At 42.6% G+C, this 26870-nt stretch overlaps 1 protein-coding gene across 7 annotated transcripts in view; it reads right to left on the bottom strand.

Annotated features, from left to right (window-relative positions):
* Nucleotides 1-26870, bottom strand: part of MYO9A (myosin IXA) — a 188701-nt gene that overhangs the window by 40371 nt on the left and 121460 nt on the right. For 6 of the 7 annotated variants that reach the window (XM_063345594.1, XM_063345596.1, XM_063345599.1 and 3 more), the window contains 4 exons: nt 11522-11643; nt 10004-10145; nt 9000-9195; nt 4343-4462 (listed from right to left, as the gene is read on the bottom strand). In XM_063345594.1, the coding sequence (XP_063201664.1) occupies nt 4343-4462; nt 9000-9195; nt 10004-10145; nt 11522-11643 (580 nt within the window). The remainder of the gene's footprint in view (nt 1-4342; nt 4463-8999; nt 9196-10003; nt 10146-11521; nt 11644-26870) is intronic. The other variant, XM_063345598.1, reaches the window with a different exon arrangement.

The following is a 26870-nucleotide window of genomic DNA, read 5'->3' as shown; positions in this document are numbered from 1 at the left end:
AAGAAGTTGCTGTGACTGGGGGGGACCAGCCACCCGTGTCCAAAATATTACTAAGCTCTGGGACAACCCAGTTGCTTGCACGGGCAAAACACCCAGACATAAGTAGGGCGCTTGGAAAAATGGTCATTTATTCCTTGCACACTTCTTCCCTTCCCACAGATATATGGACAAGGCCATGCATAGCGAGTTGTACATACTGCACGGCGAGGCTTTAATGCCTTTTGAACCTTTATTGCCTATTGAACCTATATCCTTTGATAGGGGTAGCTTTAGAGTAATTTATATGTAATAAATAGCCAATAAAGTCATCATGCGTGGTTACAGAAGCAGACATTTCAACCTGTTATCTTCCCGAAAGTGGAAATGTTTTGTAACCAAGCATTTAGGAAGACAGAAGACAATTTTTGTAGACAACAAAACACTTTTCAAGTCAGTAAACTACAGATATTTAAAGAGCTGATAAGCTCGAATTTGACATGAAAACAGCCAAGCAATTTTTTAACTGTCTTGAAATCGCTGCAGTGAGACAGGAAACATCGCAGCACTAACCTGAACATGGGAAAAATGTGTATTCCTTTACCCTGAGATTTCTGCAGTGGAAAAACCATTGCAAAAAACCCCACTCTAAAAAGAAAGATGTCTAAACTATAGTTTATAACAGAATAGGAAGAAGCAATATAGCATATCCCCTACTCCCCACATTTATCATTTTTCTATTTAATAATAGCCCAGATGCTGAGCTAAAAAGTGCCCTAAGGATCTTTTTATTCTGAAGATGAACACAAAGCAAATATGCAGAGATCTGAGCCTGTCCTGCTGACCCTCAGAGCCTGAAATGTCCAAGGAGAAGGTGAATTCTTACCAAACCTCAACAGGTGACATCCCTTTAACAGGACATCTGCTGTCCTCTTTTACCTATTAAGATATTATAACAGCTTTCTTGAAGCCTGAACATTGGGCAGGAGAAGCCTGAAAAGGCTGACAGTCCACTTGGTTAAGTTATTGTATCTAAAGGTGCCCAAATATCCTAGAAAATAGAAACCTGAGCAAAAGAAAATTCAGGAATGTGTTGCCACAGGTCATCTTTCATCCTGCCTGTGCTTCAAGGCAGGATCCAGTCACTCCTGCTGAGAAGGTTTTGCAATCTCCAACTCTGGAGATTTTTGGAAAGCAAGCCAGATAATCTATTTGAGCGTCTAGCTATGCCTACAATTCAAAACTCTCTTTCTAATCCCCCTTTTTGCCATTTAAGCCATTTTTTGTTACATTTCTTGTCCTAGAAGCGCTCTTTTACCTCTTTCAAGACTGGCATTTCTGTGCCAAAAGTTGCTTGTTTAGAGTACAGAAACCCAATTGTAAAGGAGGGAAAAAAGAGAATAATGAGGAATCTGCTTAAAATACTGTGTTCGTATTTTTTGTAGCTAGTTTTGCACTAATAAAGTACCTAACATCTAGCTGCATCCATTTTTTATATAGTACATATGCCTGAATACTTGCCCATTAATGCACAGAAGGCTTCTCTAATCTAAAGCATTTAATGAAAAAGGGCCTTTCAGTGGTATTTCTAAGATTTTTTTTTTTTTAAGCCCACGCCCTTCCTTTTAGAGTAAACTCTGTCCTCCTGCACTTCCCTGCACTCCCCACCAAAGAAATCCCAGAAAGAAAAAGCCCCAAACCCCGTCTAACCCAACAAGCCGGGTTGAAGTTACAAAGACAGGGTTGTATCAAAATATTATGGCATTCGCACCTTGCATTGCTCGGGGAAATGGAATTTCCATTTCAGGCTTCTAGATAATAGCTGCTTTAAAACCACATTGTAATTCCGCCAGCTTAGCACCTTAAGTGACTTTTTGATTAATAAAAGTTCTGGTGCACAAGCTGGGTTAAAGATTGCTTTGGACACAAAAATGCAAAAAAAAAAAAAAAAGCACTTTTCTACATTGTGCCATGACTTGGCCCTTAAAAGAAATACGTACATGCCAAAGCCTAATTAAAGTTGTCATATTGACGTAGCCCCTTTTCTGGGAAATAGAGGGGTTTTTTTTTTCAGTAATGAAAAGCAAAAAGGTCTTAGATTTAACTTGATGAGTCACACGCGGCTTTGAAAATTCTGTATAGGGAATACAGGTTATTAAATTGTATACGTTAATACACTGCATGCAAGAAACCGTGGTATGAGTGAAAACCACTCATTGCCTTCCCCCAGGTCACATGTGGCGTGATCTATTTTACATTTCAGGAAGAAAATGATTATGATTTTTCAAGCATATTCCCTTTTCTTCAGCAGTAGTGTTTTAGAAAGACAGACTGATTTGCCTAACAGGTCTTTGCCCTCACTGAGAAGAGCTTTGGATAATCCCAGTCACGAACATCAACCAGCACAGCTCTGCTCTTGAACTCTAGAGGTCTAAACCCACTGCTTTGCTCTGGTGGAAGACCACAAATTAATTGATAGGCTCAAAGACAGCCGCGAAGCAGCTGAGATTGGAAGGGAAGGGCATCCAGTTGGCTACACAAGCTGAATACCAAGTGACCTACAGGGAATCTCAATATATTCATCAAATCAACTAGTTTTCTCTTCTTTGTGCATAGCTAGAACTAATGGCACAATTCAAGGCAAGGAGATGACCTATTTGGTCCCTCTCTCAAGGCTGACACGGATGTAACCTCATCTGACTTCTGGGAAAAGCCGAGTCCCCGGGGCCAACCTCAGCCCAAGCATCCTCGCCTGCGGGGCCCGGAAGCCCACTAAATTCAGGACCCAAAAATTATCCAGGCTCCAAGCCTGGTTTGTCCTGCCACAGAACTGAAGCCTGGGGACGCAGCTCACCGGAGCACACCCCGTGGGAAGAGCCGAGTGATTTCTGAATGCAGAACACGAATTACTCGTTTGTCAGGTTGGATGCTCTCGGCCAATTCACAAACTACAGCGGCGTTACTCTCGCATCCATCTGCTGGTTTTACCCTATGTGAGACCGAACCGTGTGGACAAGTCTACACTAAGCGAGGTTTCAACATGTTGAGCTCAACGCTGAGTTCAACTTCACTGCGTCGCATTAAATTAAAGCTCTGTTTCTAAGTGTCTCTTGAGTTTCATGAATTTCGCTCTTCACACCTAAGCAACTGCAAATTAAACCCCCCCCAACTTCCCATGTTGCTGAGCTAATTTACAAATTAAAAAATGTAACTAATTATTTGCAATTAAAATTACTCTACTGATAATCACCTTCCTTTTCAACAGTGTCTTAGTAGTACCACTAAGGTCACTCAGTACAGCGCCACTTAAGAAAATCTATTACTGTGTTTGTCTTACTGCTTTCTATTTCCTTGTAGCAATGGTGGGAACTTGTAGGAAAAACCCAATGTACTTGAAATTAAAAATGAAAGTCTAAATTAAGAATTAAACCACCTCTGCTCTCCCAATGCTACATGCTCCAAGAAGCGTGGAAATCTGATATGAGGTTTCTCGCAGGAAAAGCACATTTGTGAAGACTTAACATGCAACTACCGTACTTACCGTGCTTGGGTCTGCAGAAAAAGCCTGGGTGGTTTGCATTTATGCCCAAGTTATGCGATATTTAAGTTAGCAACTCAGGCTGAGGATTTGCCTTTGCAGACTGCATACAGCAGTGCTCTATTTCTGTAAGTTTTAATGTGCAACGTGAAGGAAGATAATAATGGCAGAAAAATGATATATCTAAGGATACGAGCACCAAATATATATTTTTTAATATATATATAATATAGTAGCACAGGCAGAAGTGTCCATGTTGTCATGCAGGATGAGTTTATTATGTGACAGAGGAGTGAGGAGGAAGAAATGGAGACCAAGTGCATCTTTACCCAACTCATTTCACAAAAGAACATTGCCAAATACTTCAGTTTTAAGTACAAGCCCTCAGAAACAATATTTTCACCGGCCAAAGTTATTTTTAAAGTGCAATGAAATCTAAATAAAGTCAAATTCCAGCCACGTGCCTTATATCAGGTCCCACTGGACCTGCGGTGCTTTGAACTTTTTATCATACATGTGATAACAACAATAAAACACACAAAAAATACCCCTAGCATCAGCATCCCAACTTAGCATCAGTGAGTAAACGGGAAACGGCCAACAAAATGATGCCATATCTCAAGAGACATGGGTTTGCATTTAATTTTACTCTTCGAACTCTGCCGACTAATTTCCCCAGATAGGCTCAAAATTGCTCTAAGGCAGCGGTTCGATCCTGGAAGGCTCCTCAGGCAGTTTTTTTACCCTTGCTAGGCTGAATGCACCTGGTTTCCGTTTCTTGGCATGTGAGTGTCATATGAGAGGGAAGGGCAGGTGGTGGAGCCTTACTGTACTTCTCCTCCTTGCATCTCTGCAGGATCTCTAAGCTCCTCTGATGGACTGGGTGATGGAGAAAGCTAAAACTATCCACACTTTTCAAAACCGCACATGGCACTGCATCATCATGCCCTTGGGAAGCAAGATAAAAACAACAAAAAAAAAATGGAGAGAAGAGAAAGATTATATAAGCAGAAATCAGGAGAGGGTAAAGAACAAGCCCGAAGGACGCGAGAGCTCAAGGGTCACGCATTTTTCGCGCTCGACACAATTTAACCTCAGTTTCCTCCTGACACAACACCGTGGCACAGGAGCGATGGGCTGGACCACGTCCCAACCCCACGTATAATCCTTATTAGCTGGAGCATAATCACTTTATAAACACTCTGAGATTATTGGGGCAAAAAACAGATGATTGGATAAATCTTTACTTTTATTAACTGCTCTTTAAAATCCTTTCTGTGGCTATGCCAGGAGTTATCCGCAATTCCCTGTGCAGATCCTCCCAGACATGGCCACCTCGAATTCTTATCTTGCATCCCGGTGCCATGCTTTGCTCAGATATTGGCAATTAAAAGGAAACCAGAAATGCTTTGTATTAAACAAGGGTTCCATTTTCCTCAAGGGCAGAGGACACAGAGTCTGGAGTTAGGCAGGATGGGTTTGAGGTCAAAAATTGGAAGAAACCATCTCAAGAGGACTTCTGATGGCCCAGCTCTGACCACAGGGTGGCAGAGGGGTTACACAGGTGACACTGTGCCAACAGCATCTCCCCGTCGTCCTTTACTGGCCAAGTCAAGGGATATGTCATGCTCCCATTGAGGTGCGATGAGGTCACCGAGGAGTTACCTTGTGTCACCAGGTACAGAAGCATTTCATACCAACACATTAAATCATCAGCAAGGACCAATCGGAACTTTCCAGAGGAACACTGTCAAGGAGCGCCTTCCTCGCATTAACGCCACTTCATGCGGCTCAGTGAGACCTCAAAGACCAATTTTTTGGTTGCTATCACCTTTATTTGTCAAATACAGTTGTTGGTTTTTTATTCTTTTTTTTTGGGGGGGGGGGTGTTGGTTTTTTGGTGCCCAGCTTCAGGAATAAATATGCAGAAGTCAGCAGTATTGTTTCTGAGAAGGTGTTATCCTGCAGGCCAGCCAAGGAGCAGCCCTTGTTGGCTAAATGCAAATGCAGAGCCCACGGAGGGACAGCCCAGCCCCAGGACCACGAACCCTTCATCAGAGTGAAGATTTAGGTTCTTGTCCAGCAAAACCAAGATGAGAAAGTTGAGATTCTCCACAGCCTGGTTTATACGAACAGCACCAGCTCTCCATCAAGTTTTTGCTAACAAAGTATTAGAATTTTTTGCGTAATAAATTCAGATTGCTGATATAGCAAAAAAATGTCAACGAGCCAAATTTCTTTCCTAAAAAGCTTGATAATGTTCCTTTAATCAAAGTTCATTAACAAATCTAGTTCAAACGTGTAGTTCTTTTGGACTACCTCAATCCTCCCTGAGAAACTCAATTATAATAATAATAAAAAAGCAAGTTATTGAAAAGTCCACCCTTCATCTAATTGCATCTTGCTAGGTCCTGGCATGTTTCACCCAAGGAGGGTTGGTAGCACCGTAAGAGGTGTCTCTCAGGCAAGAAAGAAAGGTACCCACCAAAACTCACTGTGACACCACTTTGCTGCTCTTCACCTCCAGGTTAACGAGGGCAATCGGGCAGTCACTAAAAGCTGTGCTACAAGGACATTAGGAGCACAAAAAAAAAAGGAGAGTCCCTAAAGCCAGCAGGAAAAAACGCTGATTATCTTTACAGAAGCAACTGTAGCACTGGTTGTCACTGCTGGCGTGGAGAAGATAACCAAAAGGATGATGCAAAAAGAAAGCAGATCAGATTTTTGCACAGCTGCTTATACGTAAGCTAGAGATTTTTCATTAAAATCCCCATTGTTCATTAAAATCCCCATTGGGCATTGCAAGCGTGATTCGGACAGGCCTTCAGAGAGGTAAAAGCAAAGAAGGTTCTTTCAGGGTTAAGACAAAAGAGGGCAAAGAGCCATAAATAAATGAAAGCACGCTTCATATATTTCCCCTATGCATTAATAATTACACCCGCCTTACGGATGGTAGCAGCAGCAGACGGGACCTCAGAAACCAAGAACGGGGCAGCACGCCTTTTAAAATATTATACACAAATATTAAGCATGCACACTTGGATGAACATATGTGTGTGAAATTATTCTCAGCTAATCTACCATAATTTTATCGAAAGCTCCATATCTGTGGGCAGTAAGGCATTCAGATCAGGCTAAATAAAGCCAGCAAGGTTTGTTAAAAAAAACCTAAATAGACCTAAAATATATGCTGTCTTTGGTTGTCTGCTTTTGCCTATCGAGGTGGGGTAATTTTACTGATTCTTTAAGAACTGACAAATGCCTTCTGCAATAGATGCAAAGCATCAGTTTGGGACTTTTCTGGGTTATTTCAGGAAGCAGGAAGGACCACCAGCATCCAGTAGTGGACATGCTGTGCAACACCAGCCCGTCCCACCTTCCAGACACCGGCCAAGCCTTCTGCTCAGGTCCAACTCTCCTAAAGCCATCTGCTTTGTGGTGCTTTGGCAAGACGGATGGGATTTTGGAGAAGGACAACTGAACGGGAGGTGGGCACGAGGTCTCACCAGCAAAAGCATGATGAAAAGGTCAGGTTGGATGGGGCTCTAAGGAATCTGATCTACTTGAAGATGTCCCAGGAAGGGTGGATTAGATGACCTTTAAAGGTCCCTTCCAACTCAAACTATCCTATGATTCTATGCAAACATTGCTATGGATTTCACCTTGCTAAATGCTACCACTGCCTGGACAGAAGTCATGCCAGGAGACGATGGGTACCTCTCCAAAGAGTTCAGAGGCAGCTGAACAAGAGTGGTCGCAGCTCCGCCATCGCTTGTAGGGCAAGTTTGCCCAACAGGTAAGGTGTACCTCAGTATAGGAATTAGATTTAGGTAATCTCCTCCCACTAGTTCTGCCTATGTCATGGTGACTTTCTCATGACTTTTTCCCACTTTAGGCTGCAGATGCACATAGAAATTCAGCGTGTGACTTATCTGAGGACTGTTGGGAAGTTTAAGATAAACCTTATCCAGCTTTTTAAGGGGTTTGGCGCTTTTTTTTTTCTCTTTCTTTTTGACTCGAACCCCAAAGGTTACAAAGCACAAAGCCATTTGAAAGCAGGCCAAAGGACACCAGATAGATAAAACAGCAGCAACGTGTGCCAGAAAAGGTTTAGAAACTCAGCCATTACCGTGTTAGTTTTGGTATGGAAAGAGAAGGCAGTGCAAGAGGTGAGTCTCCCAGAATTGTCTGAAAACCTCCTGGACTCTATTCTATACCTATATATTGATATCTATAGATATCTATAGATATAAGCAAGTTAATGCCACAAAGTCAAGACTGAAAAGCAGAAAGGTAGCTAGTGAGGAGAGGAGCATGGCAGGCATGACCGATTGCCAGAGACGCAGAAAGCGAAGGAGGGCTTGAAATTATCTCTTACTTCCCAAGACTGAATGCATATTTTTTATCTCCTTGACCAGCTCGCTTTAGTTCAGCCCAGGCTTTACTCAAGATAAAAAAGGCAAATATGCAAATCAGGATTCCCGAAGCCAGCTCTTTTGAGTGATGTTCCTCCCAATGCCATCTACCTCTTGGCGTTTCGAAACGCCGCTGCCTTGATGGGCCAGATAGACCCAGGTTCATGAGAAACATCTTTTTTTCTCTTACGCTGCATCCGAGCAGTTTGAGAGGAAAAGCCTCAAGAGCTGAAAGCTGATTTTTGCCTCCTGCTGTTCTTGGGATGCTATTATTTGCCCCAAACAAGAAAATTTTTCTTTCTGCTTGTACTGCTTCCATATCTACATTCCTCCACCAAAGCTCCTTGGCTCTCCTTGATGCACAGCTCTCCGACTTAATTTTAACTCAGCTGACATTTTCCCTGCTGAGGCTCTAATTTCATCATGAATTTCAAGCCCTCTTGTGCCCAGAAATTAATAGTAATAGCTTGTACCCGTCTTTGCAAAATTGCTTTATGCAGAGAAATGGTCGACAAGCACTGCCAGGTATCGCGTGCCACAGCATGATGATGCACCATTACTTTCCTTCAATTTAATGCCCCCGCGTTCGGCATGAGGTGGTTCTGGATGACTGCGAAGCAATGAATTTTGCTAGACAAGAGACACGGTCTCCTGCATCTTAAAGGGTGAACAGCTTGAAAAATTATAGAGGAGAATTATTTCCTTTTTTTTTCCCCCCCAGCTGTAACTAACAGTTCAAGAATTCCTAGCAAAAACAATTTGCCTGATTTGCTGAATAAATTTTATGTTTCTATTCAAATAGTTCGGGATTTTCTACGCATGCATCCTACAAAAAGGAAAAGTTAAAGCACCAGTAAAGTGAAAATGTTTTCTTACGATGTGTTAAAATCCAAATGTACCTTTAAATGTAACTTTTGCATAGCAAAAATCTATACAGTATTTTAATGGGTTTTTAAAAATAGATTAATAGCTCCTAATAAGTCAGGCTACTTAAAATACTGTAGTAATATATTAGGTCTATGCTTGCAGGTGAAAAACAGGCGCTAGGATTAGGAGATCGGCACACGTACCGGTTTTCTTCTCCACATATCGTTTTCCAGCCTCCCTGAAAGCAACCATCGCCCGGAAAAAGGCCCGCAGGACTGCCCAGCGGAACACGGCCACAGGGTCGATCCCAATCATCCCGCAGATAAAGGCGTTTTTGCTGCTTCGCAGGAGAGCTACAATGTCCGGGCGCATATGATCTGTGTTTTTCTCACGGAAATCCTAGGGAATGAGAAAAAAAGAGGGGGAGAAAAGAGGAAAATAAACAATATCTACAAGATACATCAGGTAAGATCTGCCAGGCTATCCTTGGGACAGCACAATCATTGAATCCTGTTTCTATCTTTTTTTTCTGTCCCCATATTAGATGCCTCTTTATGTCCAGAAAATAAATGTTTTATCCCAAAGTCCTGTTCTCTGAAGCATCTTGAAGCTGATGCTGAAGTGTGTCACGTGCATTTATTGCATCAGAAACACAATTACGGATTTGCAGTCGTAAATCCTGAGTCGTAAATCATCCAGGCTCACCTGCCCACCAGAACTGTTTCTGCTAATAATTGGCATGAATATAAATAAGGTCAAGTTTGAAATCATTTGTGTGGCATTTTAAGAAGTACCTGCAGCAGTGACATGCTAAGACCTATGCTCATGTAACCTCTATTTAAAAATGGCTAATGATGCAAAAAACATTGGGTTTTCTAAACAAACCAAGCCCAGAAAGGCTACCAAATACCCAACTTCAAGCCATCGCTTGGGACATGTCATTAACCTCAGTGCACAACCCTAAATTCTTCCCCTAAATGCCAACACGCAGAGCTTGGAAGGTGGAGGAGAGCAGGAAGACACCATCCCCACCACCTTCTCATTTCAGCCAAGCTTTTCACCAAACACTTCTCTCCCGACCCTCACATCTCTTCTCTAGCCAAGTCCTCTCCAAAACATCTCCATGGAGCCTTTGGGGCTCTCCTTCCCCATCACAGTTCGATGCTTTAAATGAAAACAACTGCCGGGGAACAGCTGGGTGACAGACCTTCACTCCGTACTTCACTTTGCCCGCATAGTGTTTGATGATGAAAGCCGGCTCCATGACCGCTGGAAATTCTATGTAGGAGTTCCCTTCATGTTGACGCTTAAACTTGTCCAACAGCGTCTGGTTTGTGGCTTGAGGAAAACTGAGTGGAAAGAATTAAAAATAAGAAAGCCGTAAACCCAACGAAAAAGCTTTTACAACACCAATGGGAAAATAGAGAAATCCTGAGCTTCCACTTCTGTGCCTGCAGATACTAAGCAAGCACTATTTTGTATGCGTCGTGTGGTTATATACGAGTGCAAGGTGTATCTGTTGTCTGACGAACTCTTAATTGATTTAGTGACGGTCTGAAATCAGTTATAAAAGCATAAACAGGTATATTTTTATTGTGGTATACTGCATTGTATGCCTATTGTATGGAAATTTTTCAGAGTAGCCGCCTTTATCTGAAACCCCAAGTTTCTGACAGCTTAGACTGCACCTATATCTATGGGGTATTCACACATTTAGGAAATATTGAGCTGCTTTGCCTACAAATCTCACTTCACATTCAGGAGTTACTTGACTGACGCTGGCATAGGAGAGAGGAAGATAAAGGACAGAGAGCTTGAGCAGCTTGGTAAGAGCAAGCCAATCCTCCATCCTCAAACTTCATGTAAATCTGCAACTTGGGGGTATATTTCCCAGCTTTACCTAATTTAAGCTGGTTTAGCCTAGTGTGGTATCAGTGAGACAGCATTACCAATGCTGTGTGTCTGGTCAATGAGACAAGAAACGGAGGAGAAAGCTGCAAATGGTGGGAGGAGAGCTCGTGCCTTGGACCAGCGCATGCAGATCCAAGGCGACACCAGAAGATCCACCTGGCCTTTCTCTGACCTTCTCAGGGAGAAAACTGGCACGTGCATCTGAAGGGAGGTGCCTTACGCTCAGAACTTTCCACCCAAAGGCAAACCCAGAAGCCACAAGCTCATCTGATAACTTCTACTGAGACCAGTGGGATGGACATAAATACCCAAGGGTGCCAACCGCAGCTGCTCATGAAACCCTGCAGCCCCTACATACAACTGCCCCCAGTTCACTCTGGCTTAGTTTTTAGAAGTAAATTGATAAATCCACCTTATATCTCAACCTCAGCACCCACACAACCTGCTTTAACTCATGCACTTGGATTCTCCCTTCAGTCAGCTCAGCATCACGCGTCTTCACATTGTTACGCCACAAGAGACAGGGAGAGAAGTGAGGAGAGAAGTCAAGGAAACCTTTGCCCTTCCCTTTAATGGAAGAAATTCTTGAAACAGAATTTTAATTATTATTTGTTAAGGCATTTTGCTCAGCTTGCTGATTCTCCACTGTTTGCATTACCACCTCAGAAACAAAACTGGAGACAGAAGATAAATCATCCCAGTGAGCTATTAGCATTTTTCTGGGAAGAATCACAAGAGGAAAGACTTAAGGATAAACGCTTTGTAAGTGAAAAAACAAATATCATTATAGCAAAACCAACAGTTTCCTACTCACTTGCTTTCCTCATCCAGCAGATGGAGCAGTCCTGTCGGCTTCTTACTGATCAGGTTGATGCAGCTGGAGTTGTCTATGTAGTCGATGTTGTGCCAGCTAATTCCTTCTGCTCTATATTCCTCCTAAAAAGACCCCACAGATATTATAATGATGTTGGGTGCAAGCAGAAAAAGAAAGGTGAAATTCAAAGGTTTTCATGGAAACCGATGCGCCATTTACTCAAGCGAACACCTCTTCTGCTAATACGCCACCGATACTTGTCTTGATGCGAAAGCAAACGATTGAAGAACCACTCGAACAATCTCAACCACAGGGAATCGCAGGATATTCTACCATTTCAGGCACCTCAAGGTTTTGCTCAGACACAGGTTAGCTGTACGGCACACCATGCCTACCAAAGACGCGTCTTTGCTTCTCTCTTTCCTTTGCCTGGCTTGCTGTTAAAGCATTATACAATGTATTTGCATCAACTAATATTTAGTATTTAGTTGCTAGAAGAAAACGGTGATACAACATATTCATTTAATTACAGAGAAAAAGGAACAAAACTCCTTTTCCTGCTTCACTGGGCTCTACTCTTCTACATCTCCCACTATTAATGGCTGGTGGTATAAGGGCTAACGAAGAGCCCTCCAGCTAGCAGAAATCACCACTGCAAGACCAGCAGAGTCACGACCCTTTACAGTAAAAGTGAGGATCTGTCCCCAAATTCACACTGGAGAAAAAAAAAAGCTATTTATTTTCCACCAAAATAACTCCGACTCTTGCTCTTTAATAAAGGTTATCACCTCCGAGACAGATTTTCAGCTGAATTACTTCGAGAAGTCTTCTGCAGAAATTAGTTTAGGGTGTTTGGAATAAAGTCAAGCTGGTTTGTCCATAAAACCCATAATTTTTATCATATGCTTTTAAGACTTGTGACTCACTCTCGAAACAGCGATATTGGAAGTGCACCTTACTCCACATGTTGGAAAAAGTCCTACCGATCCAAGTTGTGTTTTTACTTCTCTATTGTAAGACATTTTGATGGCATAATTGAAGAAAAAAAAGGAAAAAAAATCCTCAAAAATGTACTAATATGATACACCTTTATAACAATCCAATTCATTTTTTATTGCTGCTTCTGCTTTTATTTTTAATATGAGCAAAAAACATAAAAAAAGTATGTTCTTCCAACTCTCCAAAGTACCCCCATCCAAAATTAACGTGAAGACTACCTATATTATTTTTAGAATTACAGAGCCTGGAGTGCTTTGAGACACCTCACAAGGAAATTTGTGCTAAAAAATTACGAGGTCCTGAATTTAGTATTTGGGACATCATGTACCTTTACACCAACCATACACACTATATCCATAGGTGTGGATGCAGAGAAGGAGTTTTTAATGGCTCTAAAGCCTTTCAGGTTCAAAACAGAACACATCCCGTTGGAAAAAAAATAACCACCTGAAAATAAGGAACAACTCCACACTATGAATTTTACTTTTTCTTTTTTTTTTTTTTGCTTTTTCCTCAGGTTCCTATAGAAGAACCAGGACACAGCAGGCATGCAGAATAGCATTCACAGCTCCCTGCTAAACTATAGGCATTTAAAAGTCATATATTTCACTATGATTTGTTGTATTTTTAGTGCAAGTCAGGAAAAAAGCTTCTATACGGCAACCCAGCCAACTGTAGAAGATTGCATATTTCTTGAGCAAGCATAAGCTTCTCCTGAGTGATTTAGAAGAGAGAGACGGCGATGCGTGCAGCCGTAATGGGAGTCAGCATCATTTATCAACCGCCTGCTTCTGACAGCCGCTTAATTGGACGCAGGGTCCATTAGTCCCAGCGTGGCCCGCTCAGACCTGGTCCTGAGCACTCAGAGAGCAATAAACCTTGCCACGATGCTAAAAGAAGAGCCTTATTTTAGTGGTGATATGCAGCTGGTGCATGTTGCTTGGCTTACCTATTATTCTCGTGGCTCTTTTTTGAACTATGGGGGCATTACACTTTGTTTTTCCCCCACAAAACCCCCCAATTATCTAGAGTTTTAAGTTTGCATACATCTCCATTGGGCACACATCATCAACTCTGCTCTAGAAGCCCTTTAGACATCCATGTATGAAACTCTTATGACCACACAGAAAATTTTCTACTACTCCAAAGATCAGTGCAAAATAACTAATTGGCAATGCCAGCCGGGGTTTTTTTTTTGCTTAATATATTCCTGTAAACGACCATAAAAGACCACTGAGTTCAAGGTCTCTACTTCTTTAGGCTCATCTTCAGCTCTGCAACAGACAGTGCATGACCTGAGGTCGGTCATCACGTACCTCCTGGCCTCGGTTACTTCAGCTGCATGATTTTGGCTAATTTTCCCTCCTCGGCTCTTCTTTTTTCCTCTGGGACGGGTCAGAAACACTCACTCCCAGGCCATGCAGTTGTTCCCCACATCTGCCTGTCTGCTGCTCCCTCCCTTCCATCCCCCATGCAACCTCAGGCTGCGTTGGCCAAAAATGAAGAGGGATTAAAGTCCTCAACTAATAACCTTTTCCACAATAACTCAGATACACGCTCTCATTTCACAGCAGGAGTGTATGCAGCAGAAGCTACACCGGAGCAATTGCTCCAAAGCTGAGGTGGAAAAAAATTCCCTTTATTTCTTTTTTCCTAGCATTTCTCCAGTTATGGGTTTTGTTGTCTTCAGAAAGAATCACAGACCAGGAAAAATAACTATGGCTTTGTGATTGAGGGATGTAATTCCTTGAGTGTTTCCTGGTCTGCAGGACACCATGCAAATTATGCACAGAAAGCAGCAGGTTTAGAGTAAAATCATTGCTGCCCATATATATATGTTAAACTTATTCAATTAAGTTTCAGTTATTAATCTTCTATATAATTTCTATATTCATCTGTTAATGACCGTTTTTCTGCAGAATTCAGGACATATCCTGAAAAGTTACCTCCAAATATTTCTTCACTTTTACGACAATAAAGTCTCTGCCACCCTTTGATGGATGCAGGGTCCTTGCAGAGCACTTTATTAAGGAATTAGATCCAAACAACAAGAGGTTTTCATTTAACAAACATACGATCAAGATGAAGATGATACGAAACACTTACAGCTCATTCAAACAAAACCCCCTCAAACTGGAGGTTAATTAAAAATCAGCTTAAATTTATACCTTGACTTAAAACTAAGTTATATTTAGAGGGAAATTCAAATGCCCTATTTCTAGAAGACCAACTTTACATCAAGAACCAAAGCATTGACATTACCACTATCTGCAAAAGTTTCTAGCATAGTAAAGTCCATGGAGTCCTATTTTTTTGCACCCTTACTCCCAACAAAAATGTACAGACTTACTCCTCCCATCCCTGCATAGCTGAAACCTGGTCTGCTGGAAGGTGGAGAGATGCAAGTTCACTGGAGAGGAGAGCACTGAGCTTGGCAAAAGGAATTGAGCAAAGAACCAAAAAAAGACATTCAGGGCTTTTTTTAGGGTCCAGCAGCTCCATATTTTCATTTAATTATTGGGTGAGATGCTACTCATTGCTCTCCAGGGGACCTGTAAAGCCACCACGAGTAGAATAACGCTTCCCAGTTGTGCATTTAGAAGCGATTCTGCTGCCCCGAACACAATGATGCTGGCAGGACGTCAACGTTGGCACCGCACGTCGCCGAAGGGACTCGTTCTGCCGGCGTGAGCCCAATCACTTCTCAAACGGCGTCACCCAGATCAGAGCAGGGGTGTGCTGCTCCAGCTGCATTGGTGCTCGCTGCAGCAGCCAGGGCAGCAAAATTGCGGAATGTGGATTTGGCCTCTCGGACTCAGCTGAAGCTCAGGAGAGAAGGAGGTTAGTGACTTGACCTCGCCTCTTTTTAGGGGAAAAAAACCCCATATATATATATATATTTATATATGTATTTCATTATTGTATTTGATATTTAGAAAGATGTGTCTAAGGAGGGAGGTGGCTCATAAGAAAAGGCAGCATTAGTTTGAGTTTTTCTTGTTTGCAAGGGATGGGATTTTTAGAGTTTAAAATGCTCAGATAGACCTGAATGCACAAACTCAATTTGTGATGTTCAAACATTAAAAAAAAAGACCCTAAAGGTGATAAAAAAGGACGACAAAATGTGAGTCCAGACTTTGAAATGCATATACTCAGAATATGAGTATAAATCTTTACTGAATATCACACAACATTACGTGAGCCATATTACCGTGTAAGATTTGTGGTACCAAATAAACAAAATGTCCAACATTTTTATATATGAAAATTAAAGGAACTCTAGCAAAGAGATGGCTAAGCACTATTAAAGAGAACCCTGCCTGCCTACAACCGATCCCCGAGTACAAACACTGCTTACGCCACGCAGAATAATGAATTCAAGATTAAAATACGGGTGCTGAGCATCAGGAAAACCTTCCCAACTGGGCCGCAAGGCTTGATGGAAACCCCACTGCTGGGCACAGAAAACATCTGTAATTTTAAAGTAGAGAAACAAGTCCCACTATCTTTACAGGAGCGTTGGATCAGTTCTTTTATTGGGACTTTATTTCGATGCTAAGCCAAAGAGAAACACGCTCTAATGCGCAGCAGAATTAAAGGCTTATATATGGTGAGTGGGAGAAAATACCCACGAGCCCAGCAGTGTTTTGGAGGTGCTGGAATCCAACAGCTCTACCCATCCACACATGCTCCATTATGAATTACTCCATACCCAGCCATGGTCAACAGTAAGTAACACCAAATGCTAAAAAGCATAATTGGAGAAGAAAGCATTAAATATGATTTTTAAGCTCACACTTATCTAGACTATCATTCTCACCGGGGGTATTGCTCCACAAAATCATATGGTAAAATTAAGAGGTGGTTGGAGGGAGTGATCAGGAGCTTGAAAAACTTCAAGAAGAGAAGCATAGAAACCCAGAGAAGAAACGAAGCAGGGGAGACGTGATAAAAATACAAAATGAAAAACATAATAAGTTTCCCATCTGTCTTAAAGCACAAAACCCAGGGATTATGAAAATTCAAATCAAAAGGCAGTGAAAAATCAGACTTGAATACAAAGGCATGTGTTTTTCCACAATGTATGGCATTTGTTGCCCTATCACAGGATATCAAAGGTCAAAAATGTGTCATGATCTAAAGAGCTCTGGAGGGTGCTGGGCACCCATCCACACAGCCTGCAAGCCAAGAGCCCTGAAAATATCCCGGCATTTCAGGGCCCAGGAGGCAGCCGTCTTATACCATAGGGATATTGCCATTAGTCACAGTGAAAACTGAGAAGCAGCCCCCAAAAAATTCTATTTAAAACCCACAGACAGGGATGATACTCTCTCCTCTTTCCTGGGGATGGGGCAAGACTGATGGTAAAAACAGGGGTAAAACATAGCATGCAGTGCCGTCTCAGCTTTTATCAAGTCCGACTAGGAAATTAAAGCATAGTAAGAAGGAAATGTAAACAAAAATGATTGATTATTTGCATGGAACTGCGTGCAAGGGAAATATGGGGTTTTGTGTTTCCCGGCAGCACGGCAATCCCTGCTTCAGAAATGCTCGAGTAAATCACAAGAGCAGAGGAAAACCCCATCAGCTCATTCACCTCCTCCCAGACGGAGCTAGATAAACCCCAGGAGTTTACCTGCCCAAGGTTTTCGTTACCGAGGCATGGGAAAACCTTGTTTACACAATGAAAATTCCCAAAATAAAAGGGGAAATCAACTAAAAAAATCCCTTTTTCCAGCATAGCTCCATGTGGGAATGCTTTCCATTGTGTTCCCATCGTAAATACTCTCGTAATCCAGAGCCGCACACTGTGGTGCGATCGACAGGCAGATACTTCTGGATGTCTAAATGTACATATTTTGCCTAAAAATTCACGACTAAACAGAAGGGTGTGAAATTCCTCTCTTCTTGGCTCTAACACCATCTGCTTCAGCTTCGGGCAGCGTTTGCAAAGTGAGAAACTAGGAATCAAACCCTCCTTCCACACCTCTCTCCATTCCCAGCTGACTTCCCCAGCTCAAAATAATCTCAAAATATCCTTAAAAAAACATTGCAAGTCAATTTGACACCCACAAAAATATAAACCTTTGCAAATCCAAGCTTAGAGCCACTAAAGCCAAGCATATTAATTGTTTCTCTCTTGATTTCTTACCCAGTAAGAAGGTACCATCAACCTTACAGGTGCCAATGGAGAAGAAGATATGAATAAAGTATCAAAAAGCTCTGCTCAAATATTAGAAACGAAGCCGTATTCTGCAAACTATATTGAAAACCTTCCAGGAAAGAACATAATGTTTAATGTTTTAAAAATTACATTAAAAGAGGTCATTGTTATATGATAAACTAAAGGAGCTAAACCTTGTAAAAGCTCTTTTCTGGATATGTCCATATATGTATATATCCTAAATTCCATCTTGGGAAAGCTTTTCCAAGTCTGGAAACGGCAGCAAGACATGGGGGAATCTCTCCATCCAGGAGAGATCCATGCAGGATCTGTCCATCTGGGAATTAATCCTTCCCGTGGAGGATTAATTGCTTGTTCAGCAAATGCAGACAGGCATCGTGAGCCCCAGCATTCAGCAGAAACATCCCAGTGCAATTTGATAATTAAAATGGGCTCGATACGACAAATCGTCTAGATGAGAAAACCTTATTATTAGAGAGTTCCCAAATGAACGAGACCACCGTCTTATTTGGTGCCGGCGTTTACATGCCGCAGACGACATGGATGCCTCGAGTTCCCGACATCCCTCCAGATGAGGATGCCGAGGGCTGACGATGCCGACGCTTTCATTTATGAACATGGATTTTTATGTTTGTTCTCAAGTAGAAAAGGAATTCATACACACAACCATATATAGAAAAATATATATATAATATATACTTTTACTAATGCGCCCACAGACATAGTATATATAAACGTGTATCCACGTGCTCTATAAATACACAATCTATAAAGGGGTTTATAAACCACTCTATTTTAATGGTAACGTCTGGCAGTGCAGGGGTTCTGATAAACAGCCTTCTCCTGCACGCCTTCTGCCACCCATTTGGAGTTGCAAACCTTGATGGTCATCTTCGAGGCAACCATTTCAGTGGCTCCTCAGCAAATGGCAAGTGAATCTGGCTTTATTTTGAGGCTGAAACTTCGCCCACTGACAACCTCCCGCCTGCTGTACATGCGCAGCCTGAGATTTTAATTTCTTGTAATTTGGACTGTCCGTCATCAGAGAAAGTGTTTTGAAATAGTCAGTTCAGCCCAGGGTTTCGCTGCTACACAGGCTCTGCAGCACCCAGCTCTGAGCTCAAATCAGCTCCCTACGCTTCAGTGGCAACAGCAGGTTTCAGCCATAAATTATAATTTACTCTCAAAATGGGGAAAATTGGTTTTGCATGATGCAGCTGGCAAAACACACCTCGCCACGGTCCCATTCGCTCCCTGTGTAGGAGCATCCTTCTTCCCAACCTGCCTTACAACAGCCAGGAGAAGCGTGAGTCTAAATATGCTGTGTAATCTGCTGGGAGATTAATTTCTTTAATTTCTTGCTATCTAAATTAAAGAGGAAAATAATTTTATATACATATATATCAATGCCGTCCTTGCATGATGTATCAGGCTTAGCAAACGTGACAGGGACCTCCACAGTGGTCACGGTCAACACCAGACGGGTCCTCCACGCTGAACATCATGTTCCCCTTCCAGTCCCCACTCCAAACTCACGCCAATAAATACACTTGTTCCCGATTCCTCTTTCATTCATTCCCACTTACAACAGGCTCACAGTACTCCCTATTACATTTATATATATGTATGTGTATATATACACACAAACATATATATAGTTGTCTCAGGCTACCCCTATAAAATCTTGTTACCATGCCAAACCAGTCCAGGCAGGAATTCTGCATGTGACAAGTGGAAGAGCCGCAGTCAGGATGGACCTCAATATGACATGTTTTCGGATCGTATTGCTGAATATTTCAGAGGCTTCTCGCTCATCTTCTTGCTTAAGAAGAAGGGAGCTCACATTGCACAATGCTGTCCTATGAAAATCCACCAACATACATCGAGGTCTTTTATTTTTAAAGAAAAGCCGTTGCTCACAAGCATTGTTGGTGCTTTTTTGACGAAATAACCGAAGATTTCATCACGTCATTGCCTAACTTAGCTCAAAGCTATAAGGAATGTGCAAGAATTTCCCCACGACTGTGGTTCTGGACTATGACCCAGAAACCAGTATAGGAGCATCCTAGATCACCCTAGAGCACCCCTAGTGCTCTCCAAAACAGGGTGTGCTTTGGGGTGCAGGAAGAAAATACTTTTTGTATGACTAATGAATAAAAATTAACATTTATTTCATCTTCATCTCACTGTTTTTTAATTTTTTTTTTTGGAGGGGATGCTTCATAACATACATAATATTGGGACATGGACATTATTTGAAAATAAATAAATATACATATATCGGATCGCATGTCAGGAGCAAGTCCCAGAGGAAAGTCAGTCTTCAGCTTTTGCAGGACAAACCTGACCCCAAGATGCAGGAAGCCAGCTGGGTTAAGGTGACAGGACTGTCCCCTGGCACAGTCCAAACCCACAGATATTTAGCCAATATATTCTACCACGATGAGTAGAAAACATCATCTAACTGGAAAAAGTCAAGGAACCAGCTCAGAGAAGAGGGAAAAAGGGCTCAAGAGATGACGGTGACTTGGGAGGGGGATAACAGCACCTGGAGCAAGGCATCTGCAACTTGGAGAGCTCCAGCAAGGAGCGTGGGATGAAGAATGGAAGAGGGGATTTGAGTGGGGGAACAAGGTGGTTTGGGGAGGACACAGCACTGCTGCAAGCTGAGCCCGGGCATGCGCTTGCGTGCTCGGATGTATGGGACGCCTGCTGACGTTCCCTTAGCTTGCTTAGCTCATGAAAAGCATCAGCAAAGGCCAAGACATGGGGACTGCACTGAGATGATCTCTTCATCGATATAACCTTTGCTTTTGCTCACTACAGGACACTTAATTTCTAAAGCAGCCCACATTCCTAAGTCACCACTGCAAGATTGTCCCATGCAGGTGATGAGCAGAAGAGACTATGACCACCACACTCCTCCTCCTCCCTGACACATTTCCAACACGCGCAGGAACACCAAGCCCTCTTCGGATCATCTGCAGCACAAACCACCTCCAGTCACCTCCTTAGCTTCATCAAGGAAAGGAATGTACCAAACCCGCTGACAAAAAGGCACGTGCATTATGAAGGGGTGACAACCACGTGTTGAACCTGCCTGTTCATCTCACCAGCTTTTTGCCCAAAAAATTCTTTTCTAGCACAATCGTGTTTGGTTTTAACTTCAAGAAAAAAATAATCAAATTTTGGACCTTCTGTTGTCCATCTCCCAAATCAATTCTGCTTTTCTCTCTCTTTCTCCTAGGCAAAATATGAGTTTGAATCTCAAATTTACACATTACCCACCTTGCAAACAGGAGCTTTTGGTGCACTTGTCACAAGATTTTTATGCTGTCAACTGCAATTATGATATTTTCACAAAAGCTGGGCTTCACAGATACGGTACTTTTCTGCACTGGGCTTAAACTAAAGGCCAGGGAATCAAATTAAAAAAAACCAAACCAAAACAAAAACAACAAAGCAACCCAAACCTGTTTCCTAAGGGTACCTAATTCTAAAGTAGAAAAGATGCAGAAAAGCTCCCAGTCTTTTACACCAGCACATCACACCAGGAGAGCTTTCTAGAATATTTTCTAATGATATTTTAAACACATTTTCTACCTTGCCTACCCAGGATGTTGCTATACAGATTTGAGAATACTGCTTCTGGGAGTTTAATATTTTATATTTTAAATACGGCAGGAGGGTTGGGACTAGATTATCTTTAAGGTCCCTTCCGACTCAAACCATTTGATGTTATAGTATATATACATAATCATAGAATCATAGGGTTGGAAGGGACCTCTGGAGATCATCTAGTCCAACCCCCTGCCAGAGCAGGGTCACCCAGAGCAGGTGGCACAGGAACGCGTCCAGGCGGGTTTGGAATGTCTCCAGAGACGGAGACTCCACCACCTCTCTGGGCAGCCTGTGCCAGGGCTCTGACACCCTCACAGGAAAGAAGTTCCTCCTCATGTTTAGGTGGAACTTCCCATGCTCAAGTTTGTGCCCATTACCTCTTGTCCTGTCCCTGGGCACCACTGAAGAGAGCCTGGCCCCATCCATCCTCCCGACACCCACCCTTTACGTATTTATAAGCGTTGATAAGGTGCCCCTCAGCCGTCTTTTTTCCAGACTGAAGAGACCCAAATCCCTCAGCCTTTCTTCATATGAGAGTTGTTCCAGTCCCCTAATCATCTTGGTAGCTCTCTGCTGCACCCTCTCCAGCAGTTCCCCGTCCCTCTTGAACTGGGGAGCCCAGAACTGGACCCAGTGCTCCAGATGCAGCCTCCCCAGGGCAGAGCAGAGGGGGAGGATGACCTCCCTCCACCTGCTGGCCACACTCTTCTTAATGCACCCCAGGATGCCATTGGCCTTTTTGGCCACAAGGGCACATTGCTGGCTCATGGTCATCCTGTTGTCCACCAGGACTCCCAGGTCTCTTTCCACAGAGCTGCTCTCCAGCAGGTCACCCCCAATCTGTCCCGGTGCAGGGGGTTATTCCTCCCCAGGTGCAGCACCCTACAAGTGCCCTTGTTGAATTTCATAAGGTTCCTCTTTGCCCAACTCTCCAGCCTGTCCAGGTCTCTCTGATGGCGTCACAGCCTTCTGGTGTGTCGGCCACCCCCCCCCCAGCTTTGTGTCATCAGCAAACTTGCTGAGGGTGCACTCTATCCCCTCATCCAGGTCATTGATGAATATATTGAAGAGGACTGGGCCCAGTACTGACCCCTGGGGAACACCACTCGTGTATAATATAATATATTGTATTTTATATATTATATCTTGTGAATGTTCATCATCTGGAGACATTCAGGAACAAGGGGGTGGCAGATCAAGCCCCTCCAGACCCATTCCCCAGGGAGAGGAATGACCCAAGCCAATGCTCTGGGGGACCGATGACAACCAGAGTAGTGTTTTATTTGAATCCTGCAGTTTGAAATCTTCCTATCCTAAAGATAACGTTTAAACAACTCTAAGCATCCATAGTTTGTTTTTTTTTTAAATATGAGTTATGTACTGTAAGCACTCTTTTTTTTTTAAAAAATATGAGTTACATACAATGGTGTGCAGCCAAATAATAAATCAATAACTCGTGCAGGTTGTTATCTCCCTGCCTGTCATATGGCACACAGCTGATGGCAGCATTTTTCGGAGAGCACTCTCCAGCGAAAACAGAAATTTGAACTGAGCCTCCCAGCGCTCAACGGTTGACTTCTGGTGGTTCACTTTTGTTTTCAGTGGTGACAAAGATAAAATACATTCATGCCTAACTAGAGCCATGAGATCCAAAAAATCCGTCACTGGAGGGAAGGGGAGAAGAGCTCTAGGCAACAGGAGAAGACCCTTTTTCGTAATTTATTTTCAATTTAATTATTTTAATAAATTTTATCTTAATTATTTTTAATTTAATTATTTTTTAGCTACTTTATTTTAATTTTTTGTATTTTATTTTCTCTAAACAACAATTATGGCCGCTGGGAGATGGAGCAGCACGGCATGAGAAACCCCACAAACCCAAGATGCTTTAAAATATTGCGGGCATTACAGCCATTTCACTGACTAAATAAACCACCTATCACCGTGTCCTGCAACAAATCGATGCTTTTTTTTTCTTAATTTACTCCCTCTGTGATGAACAGATTGTTATAACATTCATTATTCAGTCCGGACTGCCAGATTTCTCCACCTATTACACAGGGACAATGAAACCTACATGCCTCCATAAATATTTAAGGAGCTTTAGATGTCAGAGCAAACATTTCATAGGACGCATTATCTTTATGAAATTAAGTTTTTCTGTGTGAGGAGGCTGAGGTTTGCTGGCTGGGACATCAAGCTCACCAGGGACCATGCCAGACTTTGCTCAACACCTGAGCTCATGCCAGTTGATCACGCTCCAAATAATACAGGGTATTTTTCAGTCTCAACCTCAGTTATTCATCATTTTTTTTAAACAGTAAAAGGATGGTCTTGACATTGAGGTTTGGTGAGTAAACTAAAGGTAGAAAATGGAGTAAAAAAGAACTTTTAACAGCAATGCCTGTGGGATGGAAAGATAGGGGATGACTTTGCAATCTTTGCAAACCATCAGTTGAAAAGAGGGAAAGGAGGGTGGGGTGGGGGTAACTGAAAAGCTGAGCGTTGGACGAGTGTGAGCAGGGATGGAGGAAGATTGGTGAGGTCAAAGAGGACAAAGTTTGGAGAATGGGATACATAAAGAAATAAATCTTGTATTCCTGGCCCTCAAACTGCCAAAGATCTGGAAATTCGGAGGAAACTCTTATCATGGGTGTTAATGTTAGTGGTGACCTCCAAACTACATCTTCATACACAGCAATTATTTTGTGCAATGCCTTCAATTGCAAAAAAAAAAAAAAAAGCCAGGCTGCAATGTAGAAACACTATTTTCCCCTCCCAGAAGCACCCGGGCGTTATCCGAACCTTGCAGCAGCTCTGGGCTTGTCTGCTCTGCAGAGGAGGCCACTCAAGGAGGGCATGGGGATGGCGCAGAACTGGGGAACAGAGAACAGCTGCCAAGGTGTGATGCTCCGATAGCACCTAATGAGTCCGAGAGCTACAAGGATGTCTCACCTGAAGTCAACAGCCCAAGGGAGGGATGAGACCATGCTGCATGGAAGAGTTAAGCGCTTCTGCCATTTGCATGGGGCTCAGTGAAGGACAGTCCATCCTCCTGCTGCCCAGAGCAAGCACCACATCAGGCAGCGGTTGCAGCCACCAGCTACAGCCCCTCATCCAGCCTCCACCTCATAGACCGGTGAGTTACACAGGGAGGAGAAAACCACCCTTGTTACGTGATGGGGCAGGCCGTAATAAAATTAGGATTCCTGCAATAGCAATCTTTCTAGATTAATAAATAGAATGTTATGTGTCCAAAACCAAGAGTTTAGAGACAGGCTGGGATTTAGGAGCCTGGGCTTTACCCACCCAGTTAGGGTTTGTGTCTCTTGTACTCTTCCATCATCCGCTAAAGCATGTCCCCATGCATCACCAGCTGTCACTAAATTTCCCTCAGCAATCCAGAACAGTTGGTTTAAAAAAACCAACAAGAGTAGACGAACATCAATAACTCTCTTTATCCAAGGCCAAACTCTAACTTTTACCATTTTTTGCTGCCTTCTCTTATTTTCTATAAGCAGCAGGCAGAGATGCCTTATCCTTGTTCTCATGGTTGGTTCAAAGCAAGGAGGCTGCTATCGCAGAGCCCTTTGCAGACCCTCGGAACGCAGTGCGACAGCAGCTGTATTTATAGGAGGCATCAGGCTGAAGTCAGACTGCTCGAGGACGGTTGTTTGCAAACCGCTGGAAATAGCGTTGTCTTCAGACCGAAGGTTTAAAAAAAAGATTCACAATGTGCATTGTATTAGATTTCACCAGGAAAAAGAAAGTAAATAAAGGTTAAAATAATCCCACGCTTCTGTTAGATGACTTTGTTGTAGGTATTTTGGTTTCCATAACATCAGCAGTATGCCACAGCAACAATTACATCATGGCTAAATACCATTCTTGCACACAAATTCTACTATGATTTTTACCAAAAATCCTTGGTGATTCTAGTAGAAATGCCCAGATATCTCAGCAATCTGGCTTCAGCATCCTACAAGCTTTGGAGATACAAATAGCCTATCTCTGGACGCAAAGGGGGACCCCTCCACTTCAGGTACCCATCACCAATAACCCCATTGTTTTTCAGCCATTTAGACATCAATTAAACCCTTATCAAGCAACAATATCTCAGATAAATTCACAACTCAAGGTAATGTAAGCCATTTTGCCATCTTGAAACACAAAAAATATTAACTACCAAATCCTCATCTGTACACTGGCAGCTATCATTAAAAAGCAGTTTAATCTTTGGGCCAGCTAGGTAGAGTAAGGACATTCTGAATTCCCAAGATCTGAGTATGTATCACCAGTTTCCTTACCACCAAATCCACTCCTCTACTCACAGCACACAGTTCCAAGGAGAGCAAGACCAAATGATTAAACTGTATAAATAAGCCACTCAAAAATTAGCGCTCATGCAGCTGTACAGTTTATTTATATTTATAGAAAGCAAACTATGTAGAGATGACCACATTTTCCACCAGCAGAGCTCGCAGTGCTCCAGCCCTAGATGGATGACATGCTCCGGCATTAAGAATTCGAATGAGCCCTTTGCAATCAGATGCCTCCGTAACCACTTCTCTCACCCATACAGCAAATACTGCCTTTAATGACTTCATGCACTTGACAGGTTTATAGGAGAAAGCTAATTAGGTCAGCGGTTATAAGCTGGTCCAAGGAGAATTACAGATTGCTGCAATCAGGAGCCCTGCATATACCCCAGGCTTGGGGAGGAGTACCAACCTGCTAAGAAATCCCAGCCCAAGCACAGGAATTCCCTTATGGATGACGGCATCTTGGCTGGCTCCCGCAAAGCCAGCGGAGGCTGCTGAAACCTGAGTGCCCTGACATCCCACCTCAATAAGGTATCACGTCTCTACAGCTTTCAAGAAGGGTCTTCCCTCCTCAAGTGCCTTCTCAAAAGTGTATCAGAAAAAAATAAGTATATTGGCTTTGCATCAGTCTTTTAGTTTGCCCTTTTATTGCGCCTAATGGTAAAAGCGACCACTTTCTAGAAATACAGACAGGTTTTCCCATTAATTTCTTAAGGCATCTGTTGAATAAGGCGCATCAGCATACAAAGACCAGTTAAAAAAACAAAATAAAATGGCTTTGAGCAGCTCTGCTACACTTTCTTGACGAAAAAAAAAAAAGGAGAGTTAACAGAGGAGCATCAAACTCCAGAGCAATCATCCCCCAAATGATCCACTTAGGGCTATATTGCTTATTTTTGACCATCCTCACGTTCAAGGAGACTTTTCTTTCTGACTTTTCAGCTCTCTTACAACACTGTTGAGGCCCAAAATGAAACTACCAGGGTTTCTGGGAAGGCCTGGTTTAACTCTTTGATCTCAGCTGGACTCAGGCCGCAGAGCGCAGCTCATCAAATACCAGCCCTACTGAAACTAATGCTAAGGAGGGTTTCCCTTGACCTCTCCCAAAGAAGAATTTCACCTGAAGGGAGGGCATGCAGACTGGCATTAAAAAAAAAAAAAAAAAAGGCACTTTGAAGGTCTATAACATATTTAGTGTATTATAGAGCCCAATTATATGTTG

Source organism: Chroicocephalus ridibundus, chromosome 9 (assembly GCF_963924245.1).
Source record: "Chroicocephalus ridibundus chromosome 9, bChrRid1.1, whole genome shotgun sequence".
Classification (NCBI taxonomy): Eukaryota; Metazoa; Chordata; class Aves; order Charadriiformes; family Laridae; genus Chroicocephalus; species Chroicocephalus ridibundus.
This window is presented reverse-complemented; position numbering and strand designations above follow the sequence as displayed.